Genomic DNA, 24239 nt, shown 5'->3' with positions numbered 1-24239 from the left:
AAAAGAAAAATGAAATGATTACCCAGGAACTTAAGAATTAAATTTCTACCGCTATGATAAATCGGAAAGTCCAAGTATTGAATACTTGGATAGGTTCAGAGAGTAATTTTTATAACCGAAATTTTAAAGCTGGAATTGCAATTGTCATTATAGTTCAAAGGTGATTTTCGTCTTTCTGTCTTATTTTGTAAGCAATGAATAAAGGTTTGTTGTATTAAGGATTGGAGTATAGAATAAGTTTGTCTTGTTCTTCCCGATTGAAATAATTTTCTATAGTTTATTGGAAGATTTTATTCCACCATTAAAATTGGAGAAGTGGAGGCAAAGATGAATTCAAGTCATTTTCTACAACTCATTGAAAGATTTTATTCCACCATTAAAATTGGTGGAGTGTGGGCAAAAGTTATCTTCAAGCAACACATAGTAAATATGTTTTTATTAATTTTAGATTACAACAAAATTAAAAACAATCATTTTTTACCTCCGTTTTTTGTGATTGTTTCATGTTACCATCATTGACCAATTTTCAATAACAAACTTCCAGTGATGCCATTGGCCACCTTCGAAACTCTGACCATCATCTCCATGGACAAATTTTTATTAATAAAACATTTTTAGTTTTACCTATAAACATTTTTTAAAAAGGTTGCCAAACACGTGTCTTCATCTTAAAAAGTTTTTACAAAAAATGTTTAAATGAAATGCATTTTTGAAAAACGTTTTTTTTTTTTTTAAATAATTCCAAACTGACCTAAGACACTCTATATCCCTTGGTTTGTTTTTATTAGTTCATTGTGCTCATATCTAAGAGACGTAGAATCTTCAATTAAATAAAAAGGTACATGCAGATTAAGGAAGCGAAAAAGAAAAATAGAAATTAATTGAGATTAATGATATGTATTGGTTACATTCAAGTCTAATAGTATTAGTAGCCGACAAGAACTTTGCTCAGTAGACGTTGAGTTCTATTTGTACTTTAAAAGAGTCTAATTGTATTAGTGAATAACAAGTTAGTGATCCAAATTCCCTGATTGCACTGAACAAGGGTAATGTGCAAACATTTAAGTCATGCACAGACTCCAAGTTGCTAAATCTAGTAAGGTTTTTCTAAAGTGAGTTTTGGTTAAATTACAAATTTGATTCCTATAGTTTAGAAGAAAAGTTATAATTTGATACCTATAACTTTAAAAGCCAAATTTTAGTTTCTATGATTTGATAAAACTCCGTAAACAATCCCAAACCATAGAGATGAAATTCTAACTTTTAGAACTATTGGGATTAAATTCAAACTTTCGAGACCAAATTTGCAATTTAACCATAAGTTTTTCTTTACAATATATATATTTTATGTTGTAACATACCTCCCATTGAATTCCATATTATAACCTAGATTATGACATGTCCTATAGATAGTGGTGGATACTAAAAGATATACCATTTGTGTTCAATTATTTTTCTTTACTATCTCTCCTCTCTACTTTTCACCCTTGTTTTGTTTGTTTGTACTTATTTCATGATGAATCACTTGAACGTTTCTTACTTTTTACTGTCTTAGTAAATTAAAACAGAGACAAATATACACATTATTCTACACAGAAAATTTCAAAAAGAAAAAAGAAAAAAAAAAAAAGAGAGAAAAAGAAAGAAAGAAGAAGTAAAAGGTAGAGAGAACAAAGAGTTGAAAAATACTAATAAATGGTGAGGTATGAAGAAAATTGAAGGAAGTTAAAAAAGAATGGGAGAGGATATTATATACTAAGTAAGCTTCCTCCAGAGGTATCCTTTAGACTGAGCTAAGCATTTGACCCTTGGAAATACAAACCCTGCTTTTGGGGGATTTCCTCCAACAAGGGAATTCTCATATATTTCTTTGCATTCTTGTACTACCTGTGTTCAAAATATAAACACCACCCTTTCACCTTTCCCATATTAAAACTCATTTCTTACTTCCATATTTTAAGAATTCTATGATTTCTTTTTACTTCCATATCGACATGTTAGTCACGTTCATAAAATATAAAATATGGTTATAAAAAGTAGTGAAAAATACCTCTTTAGCATCTTTTCTAGGTATGCCTTCCCGAAGTCCAACAAGCTTCTCGACCACCTCGGGCTGCAAGTTGATATACGAGCAATTCCATTATAAAAAATTCAAACCCAAGATACTTGAGTCAGAATTACTAACTTGCGTTTATGAATATTTTGCAGATATACCAAAAACTAAGTAGAAGTTTTACCGGGCAATCTGGTTGGTGCTCAAGGATATTAGTGTATATGAGCGTGAAAGTATCTAGACTCTCGGCAGAAGCAAGTTCCCTTAGATCACTCAGTATCCTTACTCTGCTTTCAACTTTCTGTTACAGAAGGAAGAATCAAGGAAAAGAAGCTTAAGAAGAAAAAAACATTTATCTTTTAATCTATGTGATAATAAAATGCAAATGCAGTAGGAATATTTGAATAAAAATGTGTAGGATTACTCACAGAGATGCTTATATACTCTCTGAAAAAGTCCATGAGGACCTCCTCATCCAGCCTCATCCGCTCAATAGTTTCTTCCTTTATGTAGTTTTTCTAGAATCAAAATTCACAAGATAGTATTTTAGATAATCAAATTGTACAGGAATAAGAAGTCGAGATTAAGTATTGAGAACTTGATTTATTATGCCAAAGTAAAACCTGTGTAAGCAAATGATCTACGTAGACAACGGCAGTTTCCTCCAAGCAAGCCTCAACGAATCTTCTGAATGATCGTTCTTCAATATACCTTCATAATTAAAAATTATATATGAAGATTGTCCAGCTTTGATACCTATAAACAGTGTATTACTTATCGTAATCACAATTTATATGGTGAAAGGCAGACATTGAAAAGCCAACTTGTACATAATTTTATGCTCTACAAATTGATAGTGTTATCTACATCTTTAGGGAAAAAAACCAGCAGAACATAATGGTGAAACATAAGAACATTCTGGGGGTTTTTCTATATCGGTTAGCATGACGGAAAGTTTTCTCCAAGAAAGAAAAGGAGTTAGATTAAACTCAATTTAAGACTGGTGTATGATGCATGGAAGCTTATTTTCTATAAGAAGTCTCTTTTATAGTCTAAATTTCAACCTTTGGAGTTAAACACTAGTGAGTTTGTGATCACTAATGACACTGCAGAGTCTAAATTTCAACCCTAGATTCTTTTCACGACTAAATAGATAGGGTTCCTTTCTTTTTCTTTTGGCGGGGGGGGGGGGGGGGGGGGGGGTTCATAATGCTTTGTGCAAGAAGACTAAAGTCGAAGAAAATAAGAACTTACATCTTCACGTCTGTAAAATAGTCTCCAAACGTTGCGACTAGGTATTCAGTAACAAGCCCTTCGCACCATTCTAACATAGGAATGGGGTAACTTGTGTAAGGGAAGTCAATAATACACATCAAAAATTGCAAGTGTCCTTTCAAGTTGGTTTGGATTAAGAAGTAACGGGGAAAAAAACATGAGACAGAGTACAGAAAGAAACATATATTACTGAAACAAATAGATGAGAAGGGAGAACCATTTTCATTTACATCAGAAACAATATATGGTGTGGAAAGAGATAAGCAATCAAAAATATACTTGTCAATATTTCTGTGGTATATATTTTTTACAACAATTATATGTCAATGCACCACATAAGACACTAAAAAATTCTACCACTCCTAGTCTGTGGAAGGCAAAAATTTCCTTACCGCTTATGCATTCGTACGATCTTAAACAATATATTCTTCGAACTGACTACGATGCAAATACTGCATAACTTACAGAAAATTATGATGTAGAGAAGGAATATTACCTTTCTGATAAAGCTTGACAAGTAACTCTTGCACTCCAGGATCCTCAAAAATGACACTGACAGTAAGATGCACAGCTTCCTAGCATCAATATGAGAAATATTATATACTTGTGCATAAACGAACATAAATACAATAAGCTTGTGCGTGAGGATTAAAATAAAGAGACCACAAAAAACTGTAGGAAAAGTAATTCTCATAGGATCAGGTACCTTGGCAACCTCTAGAAAACCTTTACAAGTATCTTCAAAATTTATCTGTAAAATATGAGAAAAACAAACAAAACTCAAATGAAATGTTGATGATTATTAGTAAACAAAAGATTTTATTACTAATAGTAGATGCACAAAAAAAGAAAGAGGAAAAAGATGAGATATCCCCAAGTGTCCAAGGAATTACAAGTCGCCTCCACAAATTTTACGTCAAATCACAATCACAAAAGTGTTTTAAGAGAGGAAACAGACACCCAGTACAATTGAAAACTTTAACTAGATTCTCACTTTTTCATAATACAATTGTGAACCAAACTGGAAATAGGAAAACAAGCTAACAAACATTCTCCAAATCACGATAATTTCTATTAAATAAAAAGATTACAAATTAAGTCCAAAAATAGGTTAGTGGTTGTTTATTAATTAATAGGGAGGTTAAAATAATCATTAGGAGACTAGATTTTCCACAGAATAAATAACAAATTTTATTTAACACGGAAAACATCTAAAAGAACCACCAAGGTACAAGATAATATTGAAAAGTAAACCCACAAAGAGATCACCATCGCATCACCTGTTCAGCATAATTCTGAGGGAGGGCTTCAATTGTGCTAGTACTTAGTTCCATGGCAAGATCATAGCAACGCAAGTTGTTGTTTATCTGAAGGCATTTTCAATATCAAGTAGTAAGAGCGAGGTCCAGCTTAAGTATTGAAAATATAACAAATCCTACATAAGAGAAAAAAACAAACCATTGCACACAAAGGTTCTAAACCAATTTCAGAAGCAGGTTCTTCAAGTCTCTTCCTCTCAGCTGCTTGAAAATCAATCATTACCTTGGGACAAAAAAAATATATATATATATATCAAAAGCGCCTCTTTACCATTTAAAAATGGTATAATAGCTTTCTAAAAAAAGGGGGATAGTAGTAACAGGAAAAAAAGTGCATGACATAATATGATAAAATTTAAACTGCAACAATCAAATAAACATTATACAAAAAGTGGGAAAAAAAGAGCGATACTAAAGCCAAGACTCTTTCAAAGATATCTACATGTTCATTCATTTACGAGAAAACGTGTCTCCAAAGGTGTAAGAAGAATTTCTCATGTTATTGAAGCAACAATACAAGAACACTGTCTAATTCTGAAGTATCACTGAAGTAAAAGTAGTAGCTAGAGTCCAATCATGAGTGCAAATTTATCTCTCACCTGAATAATTGCCAATGAAATTCTGTAAAGCATGACATCAGTGCTATTATCACGAACAATTTGCACTTGCTCACCTAGGATCCTAAACAAATCAACAGCAGCAGGTGTATACAGCTTGCCATCTTCCGTTTTCTTTGGTGGTTGAACCTTATCAGCCTCCAAGATATTCAAGTACCATTTCTAGGAACCATAAAAAGCAACAATGATAACAGCTGAAAATGATCAGTGAATCCAACATCATTCCCGTTAAATTATTATAGATGAATCATTACCCTTGTAGTAGCTTGCATTCTTTCAACATAAGAATTCATCAGAGGATCCATAGCACCACTCTCAGAACATACTTGAGCCAGGGACTCATCAACACCTAGTCCAATAAGATTCTCTTGATACTCTACAACCCAACCTGTCACCTGACTCCAATAGTGAAGGAAGAAGAGTAGAATTTAGAAACTAAGATCTCTCGTAAATTTCTAAACAGGGAACTGGAGAATTTAGCAAATAACTGCACACTTTGATTTCTTTGCAAGGAAGCTATAAGTGAAAAGTATGTATGATTCAAATACTAACTAGAGTGCTCAATAATAAATATCCCAAAACAGTTTATTCACAATTCCAGGGTCAACCCATCTGGTGCCCATATGTTTTAAAATATTACAACAAAAGCTAGGGATAATTCACTCTTCTTCTATAGGGACAGTGTTTCTAAAGCTCAAAGCGCACTAGCACAATAGCCTTCTGGGCTTAAGCATGAGACCATTTTTTCCCTTTTCCTGTGTGCACTACATATAAAAATATATATATATAAAAAGGAGAATGCGAAGTTTAACTTGGAGTGTCGCAAAAAAAACCATTGCTCACACACTCTAAATGCAAGCACAAACCCTAAACCCTTAACAAAAGAAACCCTAAAGCCAAGGGCTTAAGGTCATGGGGCTTCACAGGAAGACGCGCTTATTGTGCACCTTCTTCCAGGCTAGATTTGAGTCTGGTGCAGAGGTGCACACTGCAAGGTGCCTTGTAAAACAATGGACAAGGATCCACATCATCACAAACTCTATGAATTAATCAAGCTATGCATTTCACAGAATCCTTGGCACAAGTTTTTGTTCCACTAAGAATGAAACATCAACGGAAAGTATCTAACTAAGAAGCAAACTACTGTGAGATCCCTTCTCTTAATCCCCTAACAATCCATATAACTGAAGTAAACTTCTACGTTATTGTAGAGTATCCAATCAAAACTAAAAAAGCCATCTTCTCTGCCATTGTCCAAACATAGGGCCAGCCACTTTGCAAAGAATCTCAAAGTCAAAAGGCAACATTCATCGCCCCAAAAAAGAACCAAATGTATAAATAAACGACTGTTTAGACAAAACAAATACCTTTAAAATTTCTATATTGGTCAATTCATTTGCCCTGTCACTGAGTAATCTGAGCATCTGAATAAACCTTTCAGTGTATAGATTGACCATGAGTTGGAATATCTCATATCTACAAAAGCATACGATCAGAAATTGGTAGCTTAATTTTTATAAAAGATAAAATGATAATTTTATCCAAAGAAACAAGGTGTCTTATGAATTTCTAAGAAACTTCAAAGATAATCTTCAAATTATATATTCCATACAAGCCAAAATGAGGCACAAATACAGGTACTGGGAAGGATACTTTTGTTGGGCTGATGAACTTATGGTTTCATTAAAAAAAATAATGAATGAATGAATAAATCTTGAGGGGAGGAACAAAATCAGCAAACCTTGGAGGGAAACAAGGCGCCACATAGTCATAAACATCTCCAAGCTCTTCTCCGATCTGAAACATGAAAAATTGGAATGGCCAGAGGAAGATTACGAGAATGAATTATTGTGAATATGATAGTAGAAGAAGCTTACTTATTGCACTACAAGAATAAACTCTCAGTTAAGTCCTTGTAAGGCAACCACTAAATGTCAACAGAATGAGAATATATGGATTTAAAATTGGTAACTTTTCTAAGGTTGTCAATGGTTAGGAAACCAATTTTCAACAGCTTTTTCGTTTGTTTTTTTTTTTTTTTTTTTTTTTTTTTTTTTGCAACAAGAAAGAAATTTTGGGCAAGCAAGTTGCTACATGCTAAGTCGTATGAAAAGAGAATTTTTTTTATTTACAGTTAGTGCTATGTCTACTCAATTGGTAAAGTATATTTGTGACGCAACATCTTGATTTTGTTAGTTAATTTTAACATTTTGAGATAATAAAAACTTGTTTGCAAAATATTCTGAGCATTAAATAATGGATAAAACTTTTAAGAGATTCCAGACTCTTAAATCACCACTTGACTCAAAAGCTTAAGCTAGTGGTTGAAGGAAAATTTAATATGATATCACTCAACACACCCTCATACTTGTGGGCTCGATATATGAAAAAGACCCAACAAGTGGAATTCAATTTTAATTGGGAAAGAAATAACATTGTAGGGACTTGAATATAGAACCTTCCTTGACCACCTACTCTGATAAGATCTTAAATCACCAATTGATCCAAAAGTTTAAGCTAGTAGGTGAAGGCAAATTAATATTATATCACTCAACAAAGATAAACAGAAAAAAGATTCCAATATTAGGGACTAATATATTCAGCCTAAACATTGCTAGCTTCTAGAGAATCTTGTAATCTTTCCAATTAGTAGAGAGGCAAAAACTATTTACCTTAATGTCCTCATATATCCACTTATTAAATTCTTTTGCCTTTTCAATGATTCGATTGATTATCAACCTACAGCATCCAAAGTTTATTCAAAATCAAGTCAAAAGGCTATGCTGGTTCAACCTCAAGCTTTCTTGATACAAAGAAAGTAGAAACTTGGTAACTAGGCCAACTTCAGGCGCAATGCCAACTGCTTCTCGGATTTGATGGTACAACAATTATTTTTCTCATTTTTCTCCATTTAGAGTTTACTCAGACATCTTCTATCATTTTGGATCTTAACCAACAGGTACAGAACAAAACATTCATGAAGTTACAACACCGGCAAGTTTAACCCATCATTTCTGACATCAATATCTGGCTTTAATTTTACACCGAAAACACAATTGCTGATCCTCATTCCAAATCAGAGATGCATTACAGAAAAAGGGGAAAAAAACCCTAGAAGGATTACAATATGTGATGCATACCATTCGAGCTTCCTCTAAAGCTGCCTTCAGGTCCTCAAAAACAAGCTGAAGAATTAATTTTCATGAGATTCATTTACAAGAAGCCAGGTAGGTAAATATAGGGAAAATTGCAAAGAACACTCCTAAAGTATGGTGGCAGTTGCAATTACACCTCCTTTGTAAAAATGGAGCTCTCAAACTTATGTAAGTGTTAAAATTTGACCCTCAAACTTATCGTAGTAGTAGACATTGGACCCCCAAATGATAAACATTGACCCTCAAACTTGTACAATTGCTACAATTTTTATAACTAGATCCAATTTTAACACTCGTATAAGTTTGAGGACTCGATTTTTACAATTGAAAGTTTGAGAGTATTATTGCAACTATCACCAGACTTTAGGAGTGGTTTTTGCAATTTTCCTTGCAAACTATATTTCATTTTTCTTTTCCCATACAAAATTTGAAGAGAAATACCTCCGTCAAAAGTTTACTAAATCTTCTTTCAACAGTCTTCCTTATTTGCTCGTAACATTTGTCTTTGTATGCTTTCCCCTGAGCCTTCAGTTTTTGTTGTGTAAGGTTTCTAGAAGAAGCTGTTGCTGTCGTGGTTTTTCTGGTTTGATAAATTGAAAATTGATTGATTAGCATAAACAACATTAAATCTCAAAAAATGCGTAAAATATGTTAAAATAATTACTTTGTAGTTCTGCGAGGGTTTGCTACTGTCGCCATTGCGCCACCTCCCTCGGCCTCAGCTGCTTCCTCAGCAAGTTGTTGATCGAGAATTTCTTGCATTTCAACAACTCTGAAAAGGTATGATTGACAAATTACACATTAAATCATTTCCATCAATAAAATTAGCTATCATGAAAAAACCCATCAAGGATTTTCCAAAAACTGGCATATGAAGTTCACTGAATTTAAAGAATTAATTAATTTAGGATTTCTCTACATTTCATCATCTCCAAATCAAATGCCAGCATGAGATCCAAAACATATGTCTGAATGATCGTTCTAACTGAATTAATAAAAAAAATTCAATCCAAGATTGGCAAAATGTCAATGTAGACATTACCTTATAGCACGAACCAATGTTTGTGGACTGCAGAATGGAAATTTTACACAGTTAGAAAAAGATTGCTAAAAGGAACAAAATCATGGACAGCTACTAATGAAGCTTTAACTTTAAGAATGAAAAAATTCTGTAACCTACGGTTTTTTTAAGGTTATCTCTTGTATTTTGAGTTTATTATGAAATAATCTGATGAGAAGGTTACAGAATTTGTACTTTGAGATAACAAATTCTACCTTGACATAATAAACTCATATTAAATTTATTTTGACAACTCAATTGCCATGTGCATTCAACTACTAATGAAGGTTATCTCTTGTACTTTGAGTTTATTATGAAATAATAAAGAGACAATCTCTTTTTCAAAAAAAAAAAAAAAAAACTCTTATTGGCAAAAAGGGTCTCTGATATAGAAACGTAATCAAGCATTTGTTTTGGGTGAAAAACTAAAAGTTCAAGTAATAAGAGACAACAGTACAAAAGAGAACAAATGACAAGCTTGTGCGCATAAAATTAAATTTAACAATGATACTGAAATTGTACACACTGTACCTCTCCTTAGAAAGTTTATAAAAGTTGGATACATGTTCCCATAACGTCTTCTCAAATGTTTCCCACGTTCGATCTACATCTTCAAAATATTCTCTGTTGTTAATTCCAAAGATTAGAAGGAAGCAGAGAACACCACGCTATGTAGCAAGAGAAGAAGAATTATAAAATGATATATATGTGTGTGTGTGTGTGTGTGTGTGTGTTAAGAAACTTAACTTCACAAAAATATTATAAAAAAATGATCTTAAAATATAAACTGAAGCAAAAAGAAACATAAAATGTCAATATGGTATCATCCTAATAAGTGTAATTGTTTGTCATGCTGCTAATTAATGACATTAGCCCACAGAAAGTTTCTAAAGATTGAAGTATTATTCTCTCTGTTGTCTTACCATTGTCCCACCAACCAAAGCTAGTTCCTTTAAGAACTTCTAACACTACCGGTCTACCAAACAAGTAAGCCACTTAAGTCTATCATTAAATTCCATTATCATATAATTATTCTAGATATTGTTTCATTAAAACTATGTAATGTACAAAACGAGGAAGGGTGGGTCAGACCCTTAAACCAAGCAACGAAGTCACAGATATAAAATTGATAAAGGTTAGAAAGAAAACAAATATGCTCAGCCCCTCAATATGCTGCCTTTGTTTCAAAGAAGAGGAAACCCTGGACCACTTATTTTTGCATTGTCTCTTTACTAGGAAAGCTTGGAACACTTTGTTTAGAATCTTTGACTTGGAGCTTTGTCTTCCTAGAAAGGTTGATAGTTGGATGTTGGAAGGGCTCAACATTAGAGGTTATAGTCCGAAAGGAAACATCTTGTGGAGATGTGCTACCCGTCCTTTTGTGGTGCATTTGGAAAGAGAGGAATAGTAGAATTTTTGAAGACAACTATAATTCTTTGGATTCTTTCTGGACTGTGTTGCAACATACAACTTTTTGGTGGAGTACGAATTACACCAAACACTTTTGTAATTACAGTCTTTCTATGATTTTCAACAACTAAAAGGCCCTTATTTTTTAGTTTTTGTTGGGGAGGGCCCTCTTGTCCTTGCCCCTAGGTTGTTCTCTTTTGTTCTATGAATATACATGTTTATTGTGAAAAAAAAAGGAAAACAAAAATCAAATATTCAATTTTCTTTTTATAGGAACTAGGAAGCAATTTCATTAATTAAACGATATGATAAAAAAGAGAACTCATCCAAAAAGGTTGCAAAAAGCTTCTCCTGTTGGATAGCAGAGAATTTAAGTTGTAGCTGTTAAAAGGATTTACAACATGAAAGAGTCATAAAAAGAGAGGCTTCTAGGACTCCATGTGAGATTTTTCTTTGCCTTGAAAGATTCAAGAATTCCTTTCCTTCCAAACTAAAATGGATACCAAACTAAAATATATTTGCATGTGATTGCAACTACCTAGAAGTTTTTTTTATTCCCTAATGGAAACATGATAGACAGAGGAATACATAAACAAAAACAAAACAAGACAGGACAGATACCTTAGTCTTCCGACCTCTTCTTTGTGAGATGCTGCAGCTGCTAAAGCAAACCTCCGTTTTCCATCAAGTGCAGTTAGCCTCTGTGACAAGTGTGCAAATAACAGGAAAAAACTATAAGGGCCAAAATATAAATGCATGATGAGCTACATGAAGATACTACATTGTTCAATCTTTTAAAAAGAATGCAAAGATTTCCTAAATGACGAGATAACTTTTTCAACCTTAAAAATAACAATAAAGCCACTTCACCTCGTAGGTGTTTATAAGCTCTTTATCATCACTCAAAGAATCACGGGCCTCTGCTGCTTCAACGGATATGGACATCATACCCTCAACATCCTATTGAAGGCTCAAGTATTAGTTCTATAACACCGTATAAGTGCAGCTAACCAGCATGGAAGAAAACAAATAGATAAATAAATACAGTTGAAAAGACTTGAGCTTATAGAGAGAGGATTGATTTTCGATTTAGTATTTCATGCAGGATGTGTAAGATTTCGTAAGAAAAAAAGTTGATAGTTAGCTTGTTAAATTAATGGTCTGAGTTCTTAATGCAATTGCAACCCCAATGCTACAAGTTCAATTTACAAATATTTCTCGAGTTATACAACTAGAATTCTATAAACCCCTAAAAAATAGTGAAAATAACGAGAACAAAGATGAAGAAAAGAGAGCCACATAGATCATCCAAGTGTGTATTCAATTTCAAGGCCACATTTGAGATGTACTTTCCAATTTAATTATATTTGTAATTACGAAGAAGGCGACCGACCTTCAAGGTTGTCAGTAAGTTATTCCTTGCATTGCTAAGGAGTTTTATCTGATCATGGTTCTCTATTAATGTTTGGCATTCTTGACATAACCTGAATGCACATGGCAATTGAGTCGTCAAAATGCTTGAATCAAAATATGTATTTGAACTCTAATGCATCTATTTTCATACTTCTCGATTGAAATGAAGTTTTCTCGAAGCTGGTCTATTGTCTTCTCAGATAAAGAAAGTGACTCCAGTCCAGCTTGTGCTTGTTCAACCTACATTCATGTTGGGAAAGCAATACTATTTCAGAAACACAGGCTACCTTATCTTCAAGTGTGTCTCAAAATATTTGGTTCAATAGTAAATATGGTAATACACAATGGTGAGACAACATAGGTCTCCAAAAACTATGGGAAAAGTTGTCAGTTGTACCTGCTCTGCAACCATTGTACTGAGCTGTGCATCATTTGCCTAACAAACAAAGTAGGATAACAAATGCATACAACGTCAGAATACCAGCAATTGAGCTTCAGTTGTGCAAAACATGTTTTTTTTTATAGAATCAATAGAGTAAAAATGAAAGAATACAAGTACATACAAAAACACACACCAAAACATAACATCCTTTCTATAGAAAGGGATTCAAACTAAGATCTTGCCTAGAGAACCAAAATCTCCCAAGACTTCCTATACCTCTGAACACTATTTTCTCTCCATAACACCCCCCCCCCCCCCCCCCAACCAACGACAAAAGGCGACCTCTCAAGGCAAATGGAAGAGGAAGTTCCAACCATCACACGATTATCCCTCTCGCCAGCTATTTGAACTGAACATCATGGAGTTTCTGACCAAATGATGGATTCTTGGAAGAGTAAACACCGAAACAAGAAATCTGAGAATTTTTTTTAATATTCTGAATTAAAATAATAACAGCCTATGCTTTATACTATGGACAATAGGTGACTTAGCCTACGCTCTTTGTATAACCCTCATGTACTAAGAGCATTAGACTCTGATGTAATTAGTTTTTAGTTTATTTTTAGTTGACTGAGGTTTGACTCAGGTTGATTTTAAGGTTGTTTAGTATAAATACTGTTAGTTTGTTATTTTCCAGAATTGAACAAAAATTCAGTAATTTTCAAGAACCCAGTTTTGTGTCATCCTTTCCAAGAGCACACACAAACCCACATCAATTGGTATCAAAGCTTCACCAATGAAGAGAGCTGTGACCGACAAGGACATCTCCGGCAAGGGAAAGGATGTTGTGCCTGATGAAGAGGAGAGATCCCATCCCCATGCACCTCGGCTGCCCGTTGAAGAACGTGTGGTAGATCTCAACTACCGAATGGGAAATCTTCAAACCACCGTGGAACGACTTGCTCGTGGCTTGAAGTCGCGTTGATTGCCTTTCCCCGACAGCAAGCAATCGGCAATGAAAAACCACCAAGAGGTTTGGCACATCGGCTGCCGAATTTTTGACCAATCGTGCCACGAAGACCCTTGAAGTTCTTCAGAATCTTTCGACGAAGACCCAGCCTACCTCAAACACCGCCGACTTCAAGAACCCATTATGGGTCTTTAAGATTCGGAAGCCTCCGATGAAGGGGAAGACTTTCGGCCATTACAAAGGGAAAGAAGAGGGGCTGATGACAGAGAGAGATCAAAAACCAAATTCCAATTTTCAGAAGGGGACGAAATGGAGGGGGGATTGGTTTGAAGACCGATTAGAGCCTGCCCAATACAAAGAAGTATGAAGGAGAAAATTTTCACCAGACTTCAAAATGAAGATTGACTTACCGAATTTCAATGGCAAATTGGATGTAGAAACATTTCTTGACTGGGTTCAAAATGTGGAGAGCTTCTTTGAATACATGGAGATGGCCGAAGACAAGAAAGTTAAGATGGTCGCATTAAAACTCAAATCGGGTGCATTGGCTTGGTAGGATCAAATCCAAGTCAATCGACATTTAATAGGCAAGGCAGCCATAAGAAGCTGGCCAAGAATGCTAAAAATGATTGAGAGAACACTTCCTACCCGCGGATTTTGAACAAATTCTTTGTCAACAATACCAACGATACCGCCAAGGTAATAGGAAAGTGGCAGAATATGTTGAAGAATTCCACCGTTTGAGTGCAAGAACCTAGACGAATGAGAGTGAGAACTATCAAATAGCCACAATTGTTGATGGTCTCAAGAAAGACATACATGAACAACTTGACTTGCAACCCATAGCCACGTTATCGGCTGCTATTTCAATGACTTTTAAAGCTGAACTGAAACTGGAAAAAAAGACAGAAGAACTAGTGGGATAAGGCATTCACTCCGTACCAATGAAAGAATTATGACAATATCAAGCAAGGTCAAGGCTCTAGTACATGAAAGGCGAAAGAAGAACAACCTTCCAAAGCCAACCAAAGTCCAAGAACTCAAGAACTTTCTAACAAGAAAAGCGGTTCAACCAACTACCCAAGACTGAATCTCGGATTTTGCTATCAGTGCAACCAAAAAGGACACTTATCTAATCAATGCCCACAACAAAAGATGTTGAGGGAGAAGAAAGCCAAGAAGACGAGACGGAGCCTAACTCCGATGAGGAAGTAAATGAATTGGCATGGGATGAAGGGGAGCAACTATCCTATGTGATACAATGAATCCTCCTAACACCAAAGATGGAGACTCATCCACAACAACACTCATTATTTCGTACATATTGCACCGTTAATGGTAAAGTTTGTAATGTCATAATTGATAGCGAATAGCAAAAACATTGTCTCCTCAAAGCTTGTTCAAGTGCTTAACCTCAAACTTGACCCACATCCGCATCCTTACAAAGTTAGTTGGATTAAAAAAAGCGGCGAAGCATAGATAAGTTCAACTTGCACCATTCCTCTTTCTATCGGTAGTTTTTATAAAGATCAAATTATTTGCGATGTTCTTGATATGGATGTATGTCATATCTTGCTAGGATGTCCTTGGCAATACGACCTACAAGCAATACATCGAGGAAGAGAGAATACTCATGAGTTCACTTGGATGGGGAAAAAGGTGAAACTCCTACCTTCCACGAGCCCAACAGAAGGATTAGGTTCCAAGACCAAGAAAGAAGTCAAGAAACAACTTTTTTACATCCAAAAAAGTGGAAGAATCATTGATATAGAGGATAAAGAAGTGTGGGCCTTGATAGTTAAAGATTAAGCTTTAACTCCCTTCTTGCAAGAAGACGATGAAGACATTAAAAAATTGCTAGAAGAATTCCATCAAGTGTTGGAAACCCCCAATAACTTGCCACCACTACCGGATATTCAACACAACATTGATCTCATTCCGAGCTCCACTCTCTCAAATCTACCTCACTAGTAAGAGATTCTTCAAGAACAAATAAATGAGCTTCTAGAAAAAGGACACATAAGACCAAGTTTGAGTCCTTGCGTCGTTCCCGTCCTTCTAAGCCCCAAAAAAGAAGGTTCGTGGAGAATGTGTGAAACGGTTGCGCCATTAACAAGATTACAATCAAATACCGTTTTGCGATTCCAAGAATGTCCGACCTCTTTGATCAACTCAGAGGAGCAAGATTTTTCTCCAAGATCGACTTAAGAGCAAATACCATCAAATTCGAATCCAACCAAGAGATGGGTAGAAAACGGCATTCAAGACCAATAACGGCCTCTTTGAATGGTTGGTAATGACATTCGGACTATCTAACATGCCCAACACGTTCATGAGGTTAATGACTTAGGTTCTACGCCTTTATCACTTCCTAGTAGTTTAATTTGATGGCATCTTGGTATATAACAAAACTTGTGATGAACATTTATCTCACTTGCATAAACTCTTTAAAACACTTCAAGAAAATAAACTTAGTATTAATTTCAAGAAGTGTTCCTTTGTTGTTAAAGAAATATACTTCCTAGGTTTTCTCATTAATGAGTTTGGAATATTCGTAGACCCCAACAAAATTAAGGCCATAAAAGATTGGCCTCAACCAAAAACAGTAAAAGATTTGCAAAGTTTCCTTGGGCTTGCTTCTTTTTATAGAAAATTCATAAGAAATTTTAGCACCATAGCATCTCCATTAACAGAATGTTTAAAGAAAGGAAAATTCTCTTGGACTAACTTCCAATCTCAAAGTTTTATGTTCTTGAAAGATAGGTTATCCAACACACCCGTTCTTGCAACCAGATTTTACTTAACCATTTGAAGTAGCAGTCGATGCGTGTGGGCTTGGAATAGGAGTGGTCTTGTCTCAACACACTCATCCAATTGAATATTTTAGTGAATAGTTAAGTGAGGCAAGACAAAAATGGAGCACCTATGAACAAGAACTCTACGCTTTGGTAAGAGTCTTAAAGGTTTGGGAACACTATCTTTAAGGCCAAGAGTTTATTCTATTCTCCGATCATTTATCGCTCAAATATTTGCAAACACAAAAAAAGATTAGTAGAATGCATGCTAGGTGGCTTTCTTTTATTAAATGTTTTAATTTTGTGATAAAACATAAGGCTGGTAGTACCAACGTGGTAACGGATGCCCTTACTAGGAAAACCAACCTACTTACTTTTCTAAAAACCCAAGTAGTTGTATTTGACTCCCTGCCTACTCTTTATAAAGACGACCCCAATTTTGGTCAAATTTGGTATATTTGTGTCAATTGTAATGACTTCCATTTAACTAATGATTTTCTTTTTAAGAATAACTTTCTTTGCATTCCTAGAACATCTCTTCATGAAGCTTTGATTAAAGAACCTCACAGCAATGGTCTTGCAGTACATTTTGGCATTGACAAGATGAATCAACTATTGCGCGATAGATTTTATTGGCCTCAACTACACCAAGACGTTACAAAAACCGTCAAACACTGTTTTACATGCCAAACTGCCAAGGGCCAGCAGAAGAACACAGGACTTTACACACCTTTACCCATTCCTGAAGGCATTGGGGAAGACTTACCCATGGATTTCATCCTGGGCCTTCCAAAAACTCAAAGGGGGCATGACTCTGTTCTAGTTGTAATCGACTGTTTCAGCAAAATGTCTCACTTTTTACCTTGTAGGAAAACCTCGGACGCCGTTTACATAGCTAACCTATTTTTTAAAGAAATTGTACATTTGCACGGAATACCTAAATCCATAGTTTCCAACCTTGACGTCAAGTTTCTAAGCTATTTTTGGAACACTTTGGGAAAAATTTAACATGACACTCAAATTTAGCACCACGAGTCACCCACAAACCGATAGGCAAACGAAATTACTAATAGGACACTTGCAAACCTAATAAGGTGCATTGCAGGAGACAAACCCAAACAGTGGGACCTCATCCAAAGGCGAGACTCCCCCCTGGAAAATACAGTAAAATACAGCCAAAGAAGACAGGACCATACCCAATAATAAAATTTTTTGGAGATAATGCATACAAGATCGATCTTCCCAATCATATACACGTCAACCCTATCTTCAATGTAGCCGATATCTTTGAGTATTTCCCACCCGACCAGCTACATCTATCAGCCTAAAACTCGAGGATGAGTCCTTTCTTCTTAGGAGGGAGGAATTTGATGTAATTAGTTTTTAGTTTATTTTTTAGTTGCCTGAGGTTTGACTTAGGTTGGTTTTAAAGTTGTTCAGTATAAATACTGTTAGTTTGTTATTTTCCAGAATGGAATAAAAATTCAGTAATTTTCAAGAACCCAATTTTGTGTCTTCCTTTCCAAGAGCACACACAAACCCACATCAGTCTCTTTCTTTTTACATTTATATGAATAAAGAGACTTGTTTCCTTTTCAAAAAAAAAAAAAAGACAATAGTTGACTTAGCACCTATACAACCGGCTGACACTAGACTTAAAGCCCAGGAAATACTAAAATAAAAACACATAGTTATAAGAGACAGCCACTATGGCAGGAAACACAGCAACCAACTATCAGCTACTAAAATACGTCAAATTCCCTCCTCCTAGGGAAAACTCGACCTCGAGTTTTAGGCTGATATATGCAGTTGGTCGTGTGGAAAGTATTCAAAGATATTGGCTATGTTGAAGATGGGATTGATATATATGTGATCCAGTAAATCAATCTTGTACGCGTTGTCTCCGAACTTTTTTACTATTTGATAAGGTCCTATCTTCTTTGGCTGTAATTGACTAGATTTTTCAGCCGGAAGTCAAGTTTTTCGAAGATATATCATGACTAGATCTCCTTCTTTGAATTTGTTGAATCTTCTACAATTATCAGCTTGTATCTTGCATTCTTCATTCATTTTTCCTAGTTGATTTGTTACATCTTTATGCAATTTCGTTATCCTTTCCATCATGTTTTCGGCTTCCATACTAAGATCAACCTTAGAAGGAACGTTAGCAAGATCAAGAGTTAGTCTATGTAATTTACCGTAAACAATTTCCCATTCTTAGGTTTGTCCCCACCAATGCATCTTATGAGGTTGGCTAGAGTTCAATTGGTGACTTTAGTTTGTCCATCCAATTATGGATGACTCGTGGTGCTAAATTTGAGTGTTGTGTTGAATTTTTTCCAAGGAGTCTTCCAAGAGTAGCTTAGAAACTTTACATCTTGATCAGACACGATAGATTTAAGTAGTCCGTGCAAACGCACAATTTCTTCAAAGAATAGGTTAGCTACATAAACGGCATCCAAAGTTTTCCTACAAGGTAAAAAGTGAGACATCTTGCTAAATCAATCAACTACAAGTACATAATCATACCCCCTTTGAGTTTTTGGAAGGCCTAGGATGAAATCCATGGACATGTCTTCTCAAATGCCTTTAGGAATAGGTAATGGGATGCAAAGGCTCGTATTTTGCTGCTGTCCCTTGGCGGTTTGGCAAGTAAAATAATGTTTGATGAACTTCATGACATCCCTACGTAGTTATGGCCAATAGTACCTTTCACTAAGTAGTTGATAGGCCTTGTCTATACCAAAATGCCCCACAAGACCCTTGCTATGAAGTTCTTTAGTCAAAAGTTTCACAAAACGATGTTCTCTGGATACAAAGAAAATTATTCTTGAAAAGAAACTCATTAGTCAAGTGGAAATCACTACAATTAACGTGATCAACACATAAAGACCAAGTATTGTCAAAATCAGGGTCATCTTTATAAAGATTTGGTAATAAAAGCAAACACTTGGGTCTTTAGGATAGTGAGAAGATTAGCTTTCCTACTAAGAGCATCTGCCACAACATTAGGACTACCTGCCTAGCATGAAACACATAGTTAATAAAAGACAGCCATTATAGCAGGAAACACAGCAACCAACTATCAGCTACTAAAATACATCACCAAACCAAGAAAATAAAAGACAAGATGAAATTTTAAGGAAAACAAATGATAAAGATGAGGAAATGTAAAGCAAAGGGACTATACCCCACCCTTTGATCTTTCCAAAAATATGTAATCCTTACCATTCCCCACACAATGCAACAGACTAAATGAGAAAAAAAGAAAGGGAAGCTCAAGCGAAATATCATTCCAAGGATTTCAGTTTGTGCCTTTAATCCCTTTAGCCACCCATCAAAGGGATGGGTCTCATGCTTATTCGCGATGATCCTACACCACAAGTATTCAGGCTCAAGGGCAAAAGCCCAAAGCCACTTAGTCAACAAAGCATTAATTTCGAAGTCTTAACTAGCCAATCTCCAACCCTTCCTAGTTTACAAGGTGCCTAAGAACCTCCCAGCTAACCAGATGAGAACCCTTCCTCTTATCCACCCCTTTCTAAAGAAAATCTCGCATAAACTTCTCAAGGCTCTTGCAAACCAAACTAGGAGCCTAAACTAGGGTAAGATAATAAATGGGAACGTCAATAAGCATTGAGTTGATCAAAATTAGTCTACCAGCTTTGGAGAAATAACCTTTCGCGCACGAAGCTAACCTCTTGCGAATCTTTTCAAATATGAGGTTCCAAAAAAACAAGGACCTTGGGTTACCATTCAATGGAAGACCGAGGTAAGAGGAAGAAAAGGAGCCAACCTTGAAACCACTCACATCTGCCCATCTCTTAAGCTTGTCTTGATCCCAATTAATATGCAAGATTTGGCACTTGCTCATATTAATTTTAAGGTTGGGCATGGCCTGCAAAGAACTTCACCATATGATTAAGGATCAAGAAGGAATCCTCATTGCCATAACAAAACAACATTGTATCAACTGCAAACTGAAAATGAGACTAGGCGACCTAATCAGACCCAAGCCTAAAAGGCTCAATAATGTTTCCTTCCACAGCCATTAAAATGAGTTGACTTAAGACATCCATGACGATTAAGAACAAGAAGGGAGACAAAGCGTCTACTTGCCTTAACCCTCTAAGAAACCTGAATCGATCTCTTTGGGGATCCTTTAATGATGATAGAGTATTTTACATTTCTAACACAACCTCACATCTTCGTCCACCATTTATATCCAAATTTTTCTTTTGCATCACGCCATCGACCATATCCAGAAAGTTCCAATTGACATGATCAAATAAGCCTTTTCACGGTCAAGTTTGAATATAACTCCCTCTTTATTCACTCCATAGTACTCAATGGCTTCGTTGGCAATAAGAGTTTGGTAGAAGTCTGCCTCCCCATTACAAAAGCTCATTGCGCATCCAAAATTTTCGAGGGCAAAGAATCATACAGATACTACTTATGGGACAAATGGGCGTGAACTCCTTCACCCTACTAGCATTCTCCTTTTTTGGGACAAGACAAATGAATGTTTCCACCATAGAACGATTCAAAAAGCCTCTCTCGAAAAACCTTTTAAGAACTCCATCCAAATCAACCTTAGTTAAATCTCAATTATTTTGGAGAAAAGCCATGGAAAAACCATCCAATCCCAGGAACTTGTTTCTGTTACTCCTGAAGACCGCCATCTTGATTTCATCCAAGTAAAAAGGACCACCAACTCCCCATCCTCCCTAGACGAAATGGGACACCTCAGTCAATACCTTACACAAATGGATTCGCTTGGACAACCAGGTTATACCAGACATATTTTCTAATCTATAACTATAAGCATCATTACCATTTTGAGAAATTGAATTAAACCTATTTAGATGATGTTTACAGCAACAAGAAACTCAGAACTTCATCTATAAAACATAAGTTGTCTTTGCACCAAAAAATTTAATCAAATGCCCCAATTATGCAGAAAAACTAGGTTGATAAGGGCACTCGGGTGGTGTAAACCTAGCTAAGATGTCCCAGTATGCCTATTGATACTTAGGTTTATTGCTCTTTGTATATCCCCGATGTACATCGAGCTTTGTCTCTTTATTATTATTTATATATTTAATAAAGAGATCAGTTTCCTTTTCAAAAAAAAATACAGAAAAACTAGGAAAAAAGGGAGAACTTACGTTCTGAAGGTCACATGACCAGAATTGTGGTGTGGCGTGCAACATTCAGACTCAATTACTAGAAAAATTAAGCGAAAGCAAAAACTAGCTCAGCTTAAGGAAGCTTAAGTGAGGTCTGAAATCGATAACATGGACAAGTGTTATAGTTAAAGCCTGCATTCACGCTCTGTTTGCAGCATCAATTTTTATTCATTATTCTCAAGGACGTCATCAGTTCTCAACTATTTAAAAGCACCAACTCCTGAAACTTTTGTAGACCATATATGTTCCTGGGAACGAATGGTCGTAGTAGGATTTTAAGTCCAAGTGCTATGAACTCTGAAATGCAGTAAGCATAGTCTCTAGGTGAGGAATTGAGAATTTTTTAGACTGACTAGGATCACAAGGATGCAGCATTCTGGTATTTCTTGACAAAACCAAATCAAAGATTTGTCGTTGTCAATAACTCTTACAACAGAACATAAAACAAAATTAGAATTCCTTGCTCTACGTCCTATCATTAGTACGAATACCTACAAAGCTCCAACAGAAAAATTTGGAACAAAAAAAAAAGCAAGATAAAATTCAAGGCACATCTCGCAGAGGAACATAGGAATTGAAGAATGTGATGGAAATTTATAAAAAAAAAAAAAGTACCTGCTGACGAGTAATATAATCAGCCTTGATCGAACTAATTGACTGCAGGAGCTCTGGAAGCGGCAGAAGTTTGGCAACCTCGCGTACGGCAGCTTCCTTTGCTTCGATACCGAGATCCTCGACCATCATCTTGCACTAAACAGAAATCGGAAACAGAAAAGAGACTTGAAAATCGAGGAGATAGTCAATGTAATTAAACGAAAACTTGAATTCTGAAAATAGAAGGGATCTCTAGTGTTTGATAAACAGATTCTTCAACTTCGAAACAATCTTTGTTTATCCGAATGGAAATGGATCTGATTAACGAAGCTACTTCCGAAATTTCTCACCAGATTAACGACGAATAGAACCTCAACATGAAATGGTAGGCCGAACAACGAACGAAGTTGCTTTGAAATGAAATGATTTTCTAGAATTTTGTTTGTCAAACACTGTGTTCTTCAAAAATAGATTTACTTTTCTTCTTTTTAAGTACTCCGTAAAAAATAGATTACGGCAGTCTCACAAATTAACAAATTAACAAAATTAATTAAAATATTTAAGAATATAAACAAATATAATGAAGAGGTCTTTTCAAAAAATATAAAAAAGCGACCAATTATTTAGATCGAACAATTTAAAAAACAGAGAAAGCTCATAGCCCGTATAAAATATCAAAAATAACCCGTCAACCACCGTAAGTAACGGGCGCATAAAATATTTGCGATTTATACATGATTATGGCTACAATTGAAGGGCGAATATGATTCAATATATACGCCGTTTAATACAAGATTATGGCTACAATTTATACACGATGGTTTAGATATGACTACAATTTATCTTTTCAATTCTATTGTTTAATTTTGTTACACGATCATCCAAATCTAAATGATTTTTTTTTTAAATTTGGTACACGGTTTTTTTAATTCTTTTGCTATAATCGTTTAGATTTTTTTACACGATCGTCATTTTGCTACTTCAATCTAAATAATTTTTTAAACGATTGTTTACCTTTGGCTACTCCAATCTAAATAATTTTTTTTAAAGATTCTTTATACACGATCTTTTAGATTTTGTTACTTTTTTTACACAATCTTTTACAAAGTCGTTTAGATTTGGTTACCCAAATGCAAATGTGTAAATAAAAAGAAGAAAACGATGGAAAGAAATCGCAGCGAAAAAAAAATAGGAAAAGTAGAAATACGATGGAAAGAAATCAAAGCGAAAAAAAAAAAAACGATTGAAAGATTAAACTATGTAAATAAAGAATTGAAAAGTTAAGAAATATGATAGAAAGAAATCGCAAAAAAGAAAAAGAGGAAAGAAGAAAGACGAAATCTTAGGAGAATAACGAAGAATACCAAATAGAGGAGGAAGACTAATCGCGAGGAAGAAATAAAGATGGAAGAAAAAATCTGGAATATTTAAAAATGGTTAACTATATGGGTTTTGTTACACAGAGCATAAATGATTTGATGTTTTGTTACATTTACAATAGTTTTCCTATAATTAATAGATGGTGATAGAAAATTTTACTAATAGAAAAATGTTAAATTATTTATAGAAAGTAAAAAACTAAACATTCAAATGCTTCTATGATATACATTTATCAATTTTTATTATTGATAGTATTAATGATAACTTCTATCGATTGTTGACACTGATAAATAGACTTCTAGTTAATTATGAATAAGCTTGTATCAGTTTTTATTATCGATAGATGCCGGCTTCTATTAACATCAATAAAGGTAAAAAAATTTGTTATGAGTTTTAAATAGTTTAAACAATTTTTCTAATTTTATTATAACTTTTAAATAGTTTAAACAATTTTTCTTTATTTAAAAAATCCAAATCCAATATAATTGTTAAAAACTATTTTGTTTTTGTTCTCTTTCAAATCCTTTTATCTTTCCTATAGTGTCTTATCCTATTTTCCAACGGTATAATTGAAAACAACCTTAAGTTAAAAAAACAAGTGAGGTTAGTCTTATGATGTTATCATCT

The 24239-nt window shown here is 34.8% G+C and overlaps 1 protein-coding gene across 1 annotated transcript; it reads right to left on the bottom strand.

The window, feature by feature from the left end:
* Positions 1–1519: 1519 nt before the first annotated feature.
* Positions 1520–22715, bottom strand: LOC103496559 (exocyst complex component SEC6). The gene is made up of 26 exons (XM_008458464.2): positions 22583–22715; positions 22254–22388; positions 12700–12738; positions 12454–12542; positions 12283–12373; positions 11760–11849; positions 11511–11590; positions 10011–10103; positions 9462–9488; positions 9084–9191; positions 8861–8999; positions 8405–8449; positions 7006–7061; positions 6632–6740; positions 5519–5659; positions 5247–5426; positions 4787–4870; positions 4609–4695; positions 4035–4079; positions 3825–3903; positions 3308–3377; positions 2677–2764; positions 2482–2571; positions 2238–2354; positions 2051–2113; positions 1520–1887 (listed from the first exon to the last, which is right to left on the bottom strand). Exons 2-26 carry the CDS (start codon positions 22380–22382, stop codon positions 1756–1758), a joined length of 2271 nt encoding a protein of 756 aa, XP_008456686.2. The 5' UTR covers positions 22383–22388; positions 22583–22715; the 3' UTR covers positions 1520–1755.
* Positions 22716–24239: the final 1524 nt, after the last annotated feature.

This window comes from Cucumis melo, chromosome 3, assembly GCF_025177605.1.
Source record: "Cucumis melo cultivar AY chromosome 3, USDA_Cmelo_AY_1.0, whole genome shotgun sequence".
Classification (NCBI taxonomy): Eukaryota; Viridiplantae; Streptophyta; class Magnoliopsida; order Cucurbitales; family Cucurbitaceae; genus Cucumis; species Cucumis melo.
This window is presented reverse-complemented; position numbering and strand designations above follow the sequence as displayed.

What these genes read in the sequence shown, in the direction of transcription:
- LOC103496559 (XM_008458464.2), bottom strand. Translation starts at nt 22,382, where the DNA reads ATGATGGTCGAGGATCTCGGTATCGAAGCAAAGGAAGCTGCCGTACGC. An exon ending in GTACAATGGTTGCAGAGCAG is followed by an intron (nt 12,543 to 12,699) that starts GTACAACTGACA and finishes ACATGAATGTAG; the next exon opens with GTTGAACAAGCACAAGCTGG. An exon ending in TTTCATTGGCAATTATTCAG is followed by an intron (nt 4,871 to 5,246) that starts GTGAGAGATAAA and finishes TTTTGTCCCAAG; the next exon opens with GTAATGATTGATTTTCAAGC.